The sequence below is a fragment of the Primulina eburnea genome, chromosome 3 (assembly GCF_022965805.1).
Source record: "Primulina eburnea isolate SZY01 chromosome 3, ASM2296580v1, whole genome shotgun sequence".
Taxonomy (NCBI): domain Eukaryota; kingdom Viridiplantae; phylum Streptophyta; class Magnoliopsida; order Lamiales; family Gesneriaceae; genus Primulina; species Primulina eburnea.
The window spans coordinates 5,842,673-5,856,771 of NC_133103.1; the positions used below are offsets into that span (position 1 = coordinate 5,842,673).

General features: G+C 33.1%; 2 protein-coding genes and 1 non-coding gene across 7 annotated transcripts; 1 reads left to right on the top strand and 2 right to left on the bottom strand.

The window, feature by feature from the left end:
* Positions 1-430: 430 nt before the first annotated feature.
* LOC140825737 (E3 ubiquitin-protein ligase CIP8-like) lies at positions 431-4,058 on the bottom strand. 5 transcript variants are annotated; one of them, XR_012116735.1, is made up of 3 exons: positions 2,844-4,057; positions 598-698; positions 431-564 (listed from the first exon to the last, which is right to left on the bottom strand). XR_012116735.1 is itself a non-coding variant. In XM_073187678.1 (2 exons), the coding sequence occupies exon 1, from the start codon at positions 3,933-3,935 to the stop codon at positions 2,853-2,855; it is 1,083 nt and encodes a 360-aa protein (XP_073043779.1). In that variant the 5' UTR covers positions 3,936-4,057; the 3' UTR covers positions 431-698; positions 2,844-2,852. The 5 variants fall into 5 exon arrangements, 4 of the variants coding, with proteins under 4 accessions (XP_073043779.1, XP_073043781.1, XP_073043780.1 ...); XM_073187678.1 differs by having other exon boundaries at positions 431-698; XM_073187680.1 differs by lacking the exons at positions 431-564; positions 598-698 and adding an exon at positions 734-1,148 and having other exon boundaries at positions 2,844-4,058.
* Positions 4,059-5,400: 1,342 nt separating this feature from the next.
* On the bottom strand, positions 5,401-6,101 carry LOC140828097 (uncharacterized). Its single transcript, XM_073191078.1, has one exon. It carries the CDS (start codon positions 6,004-6,006, stop codon positions 5,692-5,694), a length of 315 nt encoding a protein of 104 aa, XP_073047179.1. The 5' UTR covers positions 6,007-6,101; the 3' UTR covers positions 5,401-5,691.
* A 4,062-nt stretch (positions 6,102-10,163) lies between these two features.
* On the top strand, positions 10,164-10,248 carry TRNAL-CAA (transfer RNA leucine (anticodon CAA)). The gene has a single exon. It is a non-coding gene; the product is annotated as a tRNA-Leu (tRNA).
* Positions 10,249-14,099: the final 3,851 nt, after the last annotated feature.

Below are 14,099 nucleotides of genomic sequence, written 5' to 3' on the forward strand. Positions count from 1 at the left end.
ATTAAGTTGAATTACCTATTCGATCCAGTAAATCTGGAAACAATCCAATCCTCTATTGGTTGTTGGAGCTGATTCAAACACTTTACACTACAAAATGGGTTTAACTCCAATCAAAATCTGGTATAATTCGATACCGAGTGGAACAAACAAGTGATAGTTAAAATGGAAACAGATTTAAAAATTATAAATGGTAATCAGCACTGAGATTCTACAAGTGAAAAGGTGGAATTCAAATGTTCTCGAGAACATTTTGAATTTCTAAGCACTAAAATGAGTCAATATCGTTCTAAAAATGATGAAAACATTTTTCTTATCCAAAAAAAAACCCTCTTTAACGATAAAAATTATCTCAAGAAAACTAGATGACTCCCGTTTCAAATCTTTTGTTACATCAACTTGCGCAAAACGTAAGTATCCATCCAATCAGTCATTCATAAGCATAAAGATGACATTTAAATGTTTTGATGTTCGAAATCTATTCTTTCTTGAAAATTAAATATAATAAAGTCGTATCAAACCATCAAATTTATGTACAGAACATGCTCAACATTTTATTACCAAGTACATGTTACGAGTCTCAGATACGTGGCTTCGCAGCCATTACTACTAATTATTATCCAATCCAATATTTCTGCGAATTTTGAATGTTGGCAACTCCAGAACCTAAATCTCTGATGGACATGATCCATATTAAAATCCTAGCAAAATAGGCAAAGACAAGTAAGCCACAAATTGGTGCGCAAAAACTAAAAAACAGGCAAGCTATTTCCTAGAATCAGAATAGAATCGGCATATAGGCTATAACATGGCATAAATGATTTCTAGCAAACAGAAATCGAAGATATCATAGAGAAATGCAGAGCCATAGATGTTAGCAATAAGGCACATGAAGGTGCAGGAATATTTTATGGCTGAAACACAAAATGTAAGACACATGCCTCACTAAAGTGAGCAAGAATAATACATTAAGACAATTATCTTCTATTTCACCGTGTATGAGTTGTCTACACATATGAGGCACACTTAAACAGCACCTAGAGATTTTGAAAGCACCAAACATTGGTATTTCAATGTTAAGGCATACGCTCAATGGCTCGTTTCATGGCGCTTCATCAAAGGGCTGAATCTTGAATTGTTGAGCCTTGAGCCTAGGCATGTGCATCATGGACTTTCAACAACTATATCTACATCATTTGAAATATAAAAGAAAATACCCTGAACGTTTCAGAACTATTGCTACAATCACATACATAAGGAAGACACGTGATCACACTTTAGAAGTCATTAGGCATTTACGCCATAACCCTCTCTCTGTGTTTAATCTAAGAAATCCATCAGTTAACCTCCATTTATGAATAATAAGTGATGCTTCCTTTTAAGAAAAGTAACAGTGACATATACCTGCCGCCAAGATAATCTAGTGAAAGAATTGAAAATCATCAAGTTTCATCCGAAAAAATTAAATCTAAGTGGTTCTTTAAGCACAATAGCAAAATAAAACTTAAAAGGTAGCCACAAATAAACAATGATTGTTCAATGTCTCCTTCTAATCTCTAGTCTAGCTTTCACTCTTCTCATGAATTGTTTTGTACTTATTATTGATAAGTTGATGTTCCACCATCAAAAAAACTGAGAAATAGTACGACCCTAACATCTTTTAACAAAATCATGTTATGTTCATCATAATACGGGAAACAAGTCCTGAATATACTAAAGGAGTGTTGGCAACCTCAAAAAAAATTGACTCTTCAATAATCAATTAAAAAACTAATTTTGTGTGTTTCTTAACCTCAGATTTTGTGTGTTAGCTTCTACTTAATTTAATCAAAATTTCAAAGTTGATCTCATGGTGTGATTTTGATTCTTAAAAATTTATTTGGGTATTTTGTTAAATAAATAAAAATCTCTTTAGACACTCTTACCCCAATAGTTTTGAAGAGAGGACTAGTGTGTTACCCAATTAAGGGTATTTTGATATTTAATAAAAAAACTAAAATTAGATTCTTATTTACCAAACACTTTAACTTAAAAATTTCAACTTTTCACTTATTTTTCAAAGACTAACCACTTTTAATTTTAGTCACTTCTTTACAATCTATAAATTTAATCAGTTCTTTGAAAACATAAATTTTTGCAAACACTCCCTAAATTTCATAGAAATATAAATTCTTAGAACAACAATACCATCAAGCAATTACAAGAGTTCGATGCTTGATCTCATCTTATATTTGGTACCCGCAACAACCTTTTAGTATATCATTGCAATTTGCACCCATATCTTTGGACTTCGGTAAATTAAATCTTATGGCCTTTTAAGACATCATTTGCCAAAGTGCTCATAAAAAGCTTCATTTACAGTAGTCAGCCGAGCCGAGCACTTCTTATTGTGCAGTCTGTTGTGGAAAAAAATATAACTGATTTCAAATGCTGGCGGAAGGTCTTTCTTGGGCACTATATTTTTACAAGGAAACCCAGAAGACATATAAAACCATTGACATCTAAAGCGATTATTAATTCAACTAAAACACAACCAACAACACAAGAACAAAGTTAAATACTTTGTTGTCCATAAAACTACTCTTAGGGTGTATTTGGAATGAATCAATTTGGCCCAAAATTAGAATGAAGAATTTGTAATCTCCTTTGTTGATTCAATATTTGCTTTTGCTTGAATTTCAAATCCAATCCCCAAACTCATCATTTGATATTTAAAATGTTATTCTAAATCCAAATCTATCAATCCAAACGAAATGTAATCAAAAGCAACAGAATATTATGTACAGTAACATTTCATTTCCAAACACAAATAACAAGGTAAATACGGAAAAAATTTAACATCTTACCATGGAGAATTAATCGAAGGCAGCATCAGGCCTACTCCCACCGCTGCCAGAAGAACTTGATGGAACAGGCCTTAGGCCAGCCGCCACTATTCTCCTTTTCCTCTCCTCTTCATACTCGGTATCATCCGTAGGCAACTCAAACCTACAAACAGGACACGAGTTCCGCGACCCCAACCATGTTATAATACACTCACCGTGATACAAATGTCCACACGGCAATTTCTGAGCATTTTCACCGGCATTCACATAATCTTTACATATAGAACACATAACTTTTTCCTGTTCCTTCTGAATCAATATACTCTCTAATCTTTCGATCACCCATTTTGCAGCTGGCGGTGCCCCACGCCTCCCTCCGGTATCACTGTCCGCTAGATTCAGCAGCAAGGCTTCATACCCAGCAGCATCCACGTAATCCCCAGGATTTCCTACATACGTTTCGGATTCAGGAACATGTAATCTCAAATCAAATGGATGGTCCTCGAGTCCCATTAAAATCTCCGCCCAATCGAGAATTCTATTGCGCCGGTTGGTGGCTCGCGTGGCAAAATCCCTAAGCCGCAGCCCAAGTAACTCTCGCCGTCTTCTAAGCATTTCATCTTCTTGATCTTCGCCACGCGGCTCATCCAAGTCGTTTTCCTCATCATTCGATCTATTTTCAGGGTAGTGATCCCGATTCTCCACCTCGTCCTCGTGAATGACTTCAACTGATTGCTCATCATAGTCGTCTTCATCATCATCGTTATCCCATCCATCGAGCTCGATGCGAAGATAGTCTTCCTCCAATGGCTCCGATTGCGGGGGAGGTGGAGCGTTGTCCTCAAGCGCGGTTTGTGCGATGAGGCGTAGGACCTGAACTAACGGGTTCCCCGAAGTGGGGTCATCGGAAATAGGGGAAACGGAAATGGAAATGGATTCCACGAAGCCGTTCTTGCAATCGTAGCAGACGACATCGGGGAGATCTGAAAGGGTTTCAACGGACACGCGCTTGTTGCATTGATAGCACCAGTATTGCGGCAGGATAGAATTCGACCCTGACGGAAGCTGGTTCGGGATCGGAGATTGGTCCGGGTCCGGTAGGGCTTCGGCCATCGGAGTAAAAATGTTTTTTTAATTTTTTTTATGTAAACTATTATTGGCTGGGAATCAAAAGAAAATATGGCTTGGAATCCATAGATAGGGAAGTCCGACTGGCTAAGATTTAAGACCGCCTAATTTTGGGGTCGAAATCCCTTTTAATTTATGTACATTGTTTTTTTTTTTTTTAAAATTTATTTCTCCTCTATTTTAAACAAGTAGATATTAATTTTTATTTTTAAAATTATTTACAATAATCGATCATTTATAACTTTAATTTATGTTTTCTATTATATATGATTTTTGGTAATAATTATTTTCAATTTAGTTTAGATTGTAAAACTAAAAATATGCTTCAAAAAATTAGAATATGAATTAAAATATATAAATTTATATTGTATATCATACCTTATACATACACTGTGTATACAAAATAATCGTAATATAGGTTCCAAAAAAATAAACTCGTAATATATAATAATAATAATAATAAATATTAAATATATACAGAACATGCACAAGCTGCACTAGTGCATTTCCAGGAAAAATTTAACAAGTCATTCAAATTATTCGATATTTTTTGTTTTTTTTTAAATTTTGTATGTATTTAAAGTATGTTAATATTTTAATAATTTAGTTTTTATTTTAGTTTATAATTTTTTTCACACAATAATAATATGGTATCGAACATAATATTGATGATGTGCCTAGCTAGTACTTGCTGACATGTTCGACTCCCAAAGAAAATGACGAAAAATAAACTAAAAAATTTTAAATCAAGACTAAACTTTATAAATTTTACTTGTGTTGCTCATCCATTAAAGATAAATTATATACTTATCTCTAAATTATCGAGTAAATTATGTATTTGGTTTGGAATCAATGTCCTAGTTTGTTGCGTATTTATGGAGACTAGGTGACGTGCTACTATCACTTTTTTTAGAATTTCTGGAATTGCTTGCTATGTCTAGTACAGTAGTACTAGGCATTATTGATGTCCTAAGCAGTTAACGTTAATACCTTTACTCAAGCATTATTGATGTCCTAAGCATGCATCTCCTTCTAAGTAGTATACCGTATCAAATACATTTTTCAATTTTCCTCCACGAGTTTGAGGTAATCAACTGAAACCTTGAATTATCTATCTTCTAATGATTTTAGGTTGTAATTATATACTTGAAACCTCGAATTAATATTTAATCAAACCCATATATACATACAAAAGGGAACTGTAAAAAATTATGAAGAACCAAATAAATAATAATAATTGTGCTAGCTCGAGTTTTTAATTGTAATTAAATAAAATTCTAATTCGACTTGGATCTTTCGATTTTGATCTTATTTGGAGATCTAAAACACACCAAATCTCAATTCGAATTCTACATCCATCCATCATCAACCATTAGGAGAAGTAATCCGTGTGAGTTATATTAATATAATCAATCGAAACAAAAGAGAGAGTCCAAAATCCAACCAGAGAGGAGTAAAATTTCATTTCACATTACGCAAACGGGATTCTAAACAAAATTACTGTACATTGTAGTTTAGATACTCACACACAGATTTTAACTGTAGAACTACCAAACACGCACCTTTAGTTCTTCCAAGGAAAATTGCATGTATTTACAAAAGTTTTGATCGGAAAAGGAAGATCGATAGTCACGATAAGAACGCTTCGCTGCGAATTTATCTCCAGGGTCCAAAATTACTACGACTGAACCGACACCAGAAAGTAAAGTATGGACATCGGTATCGGCATTAATAAAGGAGCTCATTGCACGTGTTGCGGAGGGAGGCGGAACCGCACCTGAGACGCCGGCGATTTGACGGCAACTCCGTGCCAGCAGATTCCGCCGCGGCACATCTCGTGCCCGTGATCTCGAGTCATCAGAGCATCAGCTGCCTTGCGCGACACGTCGTACGTGAGCGTGGCGATCAGGATCACGGCCACGACCAGCGTGGAGAGGACGAGCACGCAGGCGCTGGTGAAGCTCCGCCCCGTCGCCAGGCCATACGCCTTCATCGCTGCTATCACCACCAGGTAAAGCGTCGTCAGGTTTCCCACGACTACGTCGGAAATCGTCATGATTACTGCGGAGGCGTGGCCGTTAGATATTAGCAAAAGCAGATGGTGAATGAGGCGCTTGTTTTGTAGTGCGAGTAGGGACGAGGATGGGGTTGGGGATGATCTTATCTACTTTACTTTTATATATATTGTGATTTATATTAAATTATTATAATTACAAACAAATATGTTGTAATTTTATTTTACATACAAACAAAAATCCAAAATGAAATTGAAAAGATTCACTCACATTTTAAGATACCGATAGCTCAACAAGCTTAACATACTAGTTAATGCACGCGGTATGTACATTTTTCCTAATTAATTTAATTCATATTAAAAATAAAAATTAAAAAAGAAACATGATATAATTTAAGAAGTGTGATACTGAAAAGATAATTTTGGGAAATTTTGTAGAGTACAAATGTTACAACCTTTTAAATAAAAATACCATTTTGAATTGAAATTTTAATTTCAAACCATGTATGAGCTTACCTTGCCTATTATAACTATTAAAATCCAGATGTCTGAGCTTACCTTGCCTATTATAACTGTGAGAATCTTGAAAGATAATTGAATATTTTTGCCACGATAATTATAAAAAAAAATACATATGTAAATTTGAGCTAGGAGGCACTTGGACAAGAGAAATTAAGATTGTTCTATATTTTATTATATAAATATTCCATTTATATAAATGAATTTTATATGAAATATATATATAGAACATGAAAATAGTCGTTATGTGGATGTGATATAGAAAAAATGAATGAGTTGGCCCGCATGACCACTGACGATTTACAATTTGTAGGTCCCAATTAACACAGTCGTACGGATTAATCGAATTTAGTCGTTCATCAGTTTTTTTTTTTTTAAATTCAATTGAATAAATATTTGATTTGTATTTAAATTTATTGAATTTGAATTAAATTCGAATATGTTAAATTTTTTTAAAGTTAAAATCAATTTAATATTATATTATTTGATAATTCAGGAATGTCTCGTAAACTTTATTATTTTATTAATAAAATATTATTATATAGTAAATATATGTATAGTTCGAGTTATTAGCGCGTTTCAAGCTTTTGGAATTTATTATCGAGCATAATTAATATCTGAGCTATCGAGTCGAATATGAACTCGAACACAAAAAAAAACTCGAACTTCAAAATAAAATATACTTAATTCAAGTGGAATTTGAACATTAAAATTTTAATGATATTTGAGTTTATTCGATTCGTTTACGTAGTTGCCCCACGAGAGTTACTTTGTACCGATCAAATTAATGTATTATGACTTAGATAAACATCTTTGTTAAGCATAACGCGTATTGTGGTTGTGGTAGTCGGTGGGGACGACCGTTCTTTCCAAGCAAAAAAAAAAAAAAAAAAATTATTGGAAAGTCGCTATACACTTGATTGCAGCTCCTCCCATCAAAATCCTTGGTCCCACGCTTCAAGGAAAATTTATTTGGACACAAAAATGATAACATATTTTATTCTAAAAATATATTTTATGTGCCCGTTACAAATTTGAGTAGCATCTGATTTTTAACGAAAGGAAGAGAAAATTTGGAGGATTTTAATTTATATGGAGATTGTAGGTAATATATAATAACGATATTCAATTTTTGAGCATCCTCCATTTGATTTAGCTTTTGTGGTGAAGTAAACAATCCCAATTTTAACACATTTCATTCGTGACTTTTGAATAGTATTAATTTTTGAATACACACATATGTATGTGTCGGAGGGTAATATATAGTATTAATTTTTGAATACACACATATGTATGTGTCGGAGGGTAATATATATATATATGCGTACTTTTAAGCAATAAAATTACTAATAGCTTTAATATGAAATTCAAAACAATTGATTTTAAAATTATAGATTTGCTCGAACCACAAAATTTAAAGTAGATTGCACGTTACTTTTAAGACGTAACACATTCAAACTTGATTTAAACATGACTTTGACCGAGCTCCTTACAAACAGCTCGACGAACGTACTGTTAACTGTCCCACATCGATTAGATAATTAACCTTTGAGTGGTATATATGGAATTGGACAATCATCCCTCCTAGAGCTAGCTTTTGGGGTTGAGTTATGTACAAGTTCCAATCTTAACATGATATCAGAGCCTGGATTTTACCGTTATGTGTTGGACTGTCCATAATTAGGCCACCCGTTCTGCCCATAATTGGGTCATTTGTAAAATTTACGCTCCAGATGTTCATTGCTGGGCGTGAGAGGGGTGTGCTAAATGTCCCACATCGGTTAGATAATTAACCTTTGAGTGGTATATATGGAATTGGACAATCCTCCCCCTAGAGTTAGTTTTTAGGGTTGAGTTAGGTCCAAGTTCCAATCTTAACACATACACTCTTAATAAAGAGTATTGACCGTCACTAATTACCTATATTTTTGTAATGTTCAATCTCTTAAATTAGGAAAACGAGGCGATATCGAATTAAATTAGGATTATTGACTAGGGAGTTAACAGAAATATTCTCCATGAGTTGGCCAAATGTGGTGCACTCGATCGGATCCGTGGTCCATTTCAAGTTGACCAAGTCGTGCATGTTACCAACAACGGTAATTCGGAAACGTCCGATCAAAATTAGTTTAAAGTCAAGAATGGCGTGAAATAATAAACCGAGTCTCTAAAACAATATGTTAGATTTCAAGATCGGAGGGTCCGCATATTTTGTGTACATGTCGGCCGTGTCGGTAGTTATTTGCGATAGAAGAAGTAAACTACGTACTATTTCGTGACAAATTTTAATGTATATGTAAATAACTTGTAAGGATCAACAAGTGTCAGAAAATTTAAATAAGGTTAGACGTTGTGTAATGTGGTTGGTAAAAAATCATATTATAACTATAAATTATAAATATTTGTTTTTTAACAAGGTTGGTAAAAAAATCATATTATAACTATAAATTATAACTATTTGTCTTTTAATAAAAAAATTTATGCCTATATTATGATAACAATATAAATAGGTTAACTTTTTAAAGTATTTTTTTTAAAAAAAAATCATCCACCCATAAAATTTTCACGCAATTTTTTCCAAAACAAAATTTAATTATGCAAGAATGAGAAAATCCTGAGACCGTTACGGACTAAAAATTAAATTTAATTCTTCTTCGAGTTGTGAAGATTTTAAATCTCTTGTTGGATATCATTTTTCCAAACTCCAGCACCGTTCAAACTATTTGCATGAAGCAGAGAAGCGAGCTGCAACAACTGATATTTGTTATCAAAACAGACAGAGAACTTGGATTTTACTACCCGATCGAAACTATATCTCGGTGAAAGCCAGCCTAGACATCCCCCCGGCAGCATGAAAGAAACAAAGTTGGCTTCCATGACCGAGGAAGCTTTGAGCCATGTATATACATTTGTGGGAATAATATATATGGATCATCTTAGAGAAGGTATTATTTGCTTCTTATAATTAAATATGTCCCTTCTGTTATAAGAAAACCTTTAAAGTCAGAAACATCAATCATTGCATCAAATTTGGGCACGAAACTATGCATTGTATATTTGTATTGTTTTATCCCATCCTGGGAAACTTTATGTGCCACTAAATGGATCGTGCAAGAACTAACTTACCTTCTCGTTCGAATTGTCCGGTTTTTGATCGTTTCATTTAACATGATGAGGCTCATTATCTTTTTATTTAAGAGTGTGTCTCATGTGAGACCGTCTCACGGATACTAATCTATGAGACGAGTCAACCTTACCCATATTCACAATAAAAAATAATATTTTTAGCATAAAAATTAATATTTTTTCATAGATGACCCAAATAAGAGATCTGTCTCACAAATTCGACCCGTGAGACCGTCTCACATAAGTTTTTGCCTTTATTTAATTCGAAACATGACCTAGGCTAATCGATCATTTAGCAAAAATGGTGTATCACGATCGATGTATTCAGTATTGGGCAAGATCATTGATAGCATTAGTTTGTTCATACTCTCTCAATTTTGTGTGTTCCATGTAGGTGTAAACGGGCCGGTATCATGAGTTTGGTAAAGCGACGGGCTTACACCCAATAAGAAATTGCTTACGCGAGCTGGGCCTGCAGAAATGTCGAACCCACCAAGATTTGTGATTATTTATTAATAGTAATATATAATAAAAATACGAATCTCTATTCAAGAGTCAGGATGGCCGAGTGGTCTAAGGCGCCAGACTCAAGTTTCTGGTCCTCTAACGAGGGCGTGGGTTCAAATCCCACTTCTGACAATTTGTTTTTAAATTCTTCAGGTACAAAATTATATTAATAATTAAATTTTTCATTGGATTTTGTATGAAACATTTTCATGGATGATTATCGGTAGATATATAACAGCAAAAAACATGGTGGTTAAATGACGAAATTAGAATTTCGAACATTTGGGGAAAATCAAATTATATCTATATTAAAACATTTTTACTAAAAAAATGTTACATGTGATATCTTGAAATACTTTGAAGATGACAAATGAACCGTGCACTATGAGATAATGTTGATCACTTTCCTCTTTAAAAAATTTTTTGTCCCTGTCTTGATGCTTCAGTTTATGGTAATTCTTTCTCAATATACAACTTTTATACAAACACAACCCATTAATTTGCAAAAGCAATAACTATTTTGAAAAAAAAAGAAGTAGAAGGAGCAATATGAGTTCGATGATATTCAAAAAATTTGTAAGGAATTGTTGTTGTGCAGGAAATTAATATAAAAACATTATTATAATGTGTGTATCAGAAGTTAGTGTTGTGTCCAGTGTTGTCAACACTGTACGCAACACGGCAGCGGAAATTAATTATTTAACACACAAATATAACTTTAATAAATTAACACCAGATTTAAATTATGCACAAGTACGAATACTTGTGCGGTGTCTCATGGCAAAAAATTCACTAGAAAAATTATGTAAATCGTTTACACCAAAAACAACATACTAGTGAGAAAACAAAACCAAATTCCTTGACACTCCAAGGAAATTAAAAATCATCAAAACAAACCAATAAAAACTAGATGCATAAAATAAAAAGCGTGTTGCTTAAAACCAAACGACGACACTCTTCGATCAACACTCTGCGTCAGTGTTGTTCTTGAGTGTTGGCAACACCAATCGGCAACACGGTATAACAGTGAATCAATCACACAAACTTTTCACAATCTGAACTCTGTGTGTGCACTCCCGAAAACCTCCAGCAGATCATCTCCACAACAAAGTGATCACACGATCATACAAAAACGCCTCAACAAAATATAGGTTGGCTTTTGTATTTTTCTTCTATGTATGCGCTCTTCTGCCGACCTCACGAAAGAGTCACATCAAAGGACTCACACGAAAAGCTTCGACTCTCCAACTCTCTCCTCAAGACTTCTCTCTATCCCACGCGCAAGACGGCTACAAGGAACTCAATATTTATATCTAATGCTTGACCTAAATATCTTCCCATAAAAGAGTCCTACAAAATATAGAAAGAAGATTTCATTAGTCTATGATCATTTATTTAAAGATATTAATCAATATGAACATATTGTTTCATCAAAATGGTGTTCTTTAATTTCATCCCCAAGTCAGGAAAATCTTGTTCATGATGAATTGGACAATCTTTTGATTTTCCTTCATCTATTTTTTGCTTAATTTCTACTTATTAAACTTTGAAACATTCCAACAACAATAATATATGTAGAATGGTAGAAAAATAAAATGAGGAAAGGTGGAGACCAAGACAACCAATGCGTCGAGGAGGGGAAATTCTCATGTTCGAAGATACAAAATAATTTCATTTTAAGAAAAAATTATTTTAAAAAATCTTCAAAAGGTCTGGTCATGTCTTCCAACCCCTGCAAATTCGTCCTTGGGTAGAAGAAAGACGAATTTACAGTACACTTCGGTGAATTTTAAATATACGGTAAATGGTGAAGGGAATATTTCACCTTATCTTGTGGGGTACTGCCCCATGAAAAGATCAAATGCCCAATTTTAATCACACATATGCGGGGTTCATCAATTCATATGCGAGGTCCATCAATTTCTTTAAAATCAACTACCCAGAGAGGTACTGCTCTCATAGATAGCATCGACACTAGTGAAGGCAAACACATGGTGCTATCGTGTAAAGAGGAATCTTCTACTACCTCTTATGTACCCAACACATTCTTTGAATTCAAAAATTATAATTTGGTGCATGAATTCTTACTACATATGGACATTATTCTTCTATTAAAAGAATTAGACCACATGGTATGTTTTTTTTTTTTTTAATAATCGCCTCTCAAGTAGGTAATTCGTATTTTGTTTTGGATTTGATGAAAATATATCTCAAACTTGACATGGGTTTGAGTATTTCGATAACAATTTCAGATAAATAATTTTTGTGAACCCAAAGTACTTATTATTCAACAAATTAGTTTACGTCTTCTCCCTTAAAATAGAGAAAAACAATAATAATTACAAGAATTCAATGCCCACATGTATTTTTATGTTTATAGGTATTCTACAAAAGAGAAAAAAATTGATTTCCCTTGAAAAATTAATTTGGGGCTCCATTTGTGGAAAGTGCACCAGAGAATTTAGACTTTTTTTTTAATATAAAGTTAACAGTAGGACCCCAAATAAATGGTTTCAAAAAGATTAATTCCATATCCTAAATAAAGATTTAATTTTGTGGTGCATACATCCGACACAAATAACAGCATAAAAAGGGAAAAAAGTACCCAAAAAAAGATTGTCACCAAGTCACCATTGTCGCATTTTGTACCAAACTTCACACCCCCTTTTTTTGAGGAGCCTAAAGTATCAAAACTCAAAAGCTTACGCGTCGATATTATTTCCTTCACTTTTGTGGTGCATACACCATCCAAGATAGAAATTGCATTTTTATGTCAGCAAGTCATTGAATTGTTGAAAAGTTCTCAAGTTGCTTACTTGCGAAGATCAATTTTTTTTCCACGTATACTTGGTAGCTCTTAACTACACTTCTTCACTCAACAATAGGCTTGAACCGAGAGTTGCTGGGATAATTCGATCTGAATATCTACGACTTTAAAGTGAATAAGATATAAAATTGATTCAATTTGATGAAGGAAAAAAATACACAATAAATTTAAAGTTGAATGATCTGATTATTAATATCCAACCGTAAAACTAGTATAAAATACAAAAACTTACGTGAAACTATCTCGCATGTCAATTTTGTAATATGGATCTCTGACCTGAACGAATTCATGAAAAGTATTACATTTTATACTAAAAACACTACTTTTCATTTTAAATATGATTGAATTGACCTATCTCACGGAAATCGGAGCCGAACTTTTTATGAGGCCAACCAAACGGTTGCCTCAGAACCCGATCCAATAAAGGGCCCAAATTTATATACATAAATATATATATATATATATATATATATATATATATATATATATGATATATGTTATTTGTTTCTTAACTCACTTCAAATCTCAACCTAAATTTTTGTTTACGGTCTCCTACTTTTATTAAGCATGAAGATAAGTAATTTTCTTCATGAATTTTGCTTTATTTCCATTTCAAATATTCTTTATAAATACACATTTATATTTATATTTGTAGATCAGTCTACCAAATGATACTCACCGAAAATGAAATTTGCTTTCGATATGAGCACTGTAATGTGCTTAGAGATCATATTGATTAAATATATAACTAAAGCACACATCGCGTTATTTAAAATTTTTAATGAGTAATAAGTGAATTATGAGTTTTATATGAATTAATTAGACATGTCTCACGGAAAATGGAAATATATATGAAAGATCATCTCACACATACCTTTATTTTAAAATTAAAGTTATTTAAAATAACGAAAGTGATTGATTGCAATGTCTTGTAATTCGTGGGTTATTGCCAAGGATTGGAAATAACACCACCTTTACCAATAATGAGAATTATGTATTAAATTAATTATATGATCACTCGTCATTTTGTTTAAATAACTTATTTTGTTGAACGAGTTATGACTCTAGGTTGAGTATTGTCCCTTGGTACTTTTCTATTTCATTTGAAATTCGATGGAAATTACACTTTTATTTTGTAAGATGATCTAATTAATTT

Coding starts and splice junctions, on each gene's coding strand:
- LOC140825737 (XM_073187678.1), bottom strand. CDS start 3,935: ATGGCCGAAGCCCTACCGGACCCGGACCAATCTCCGATCCCGAACCAG.
- LOC140828097 (XM_073191078.1), bottom strand. CDS start 6,006: ATGACGATTTCCGACGTAGTCGTGGGAAACCTGACGACGCTTTACCTG.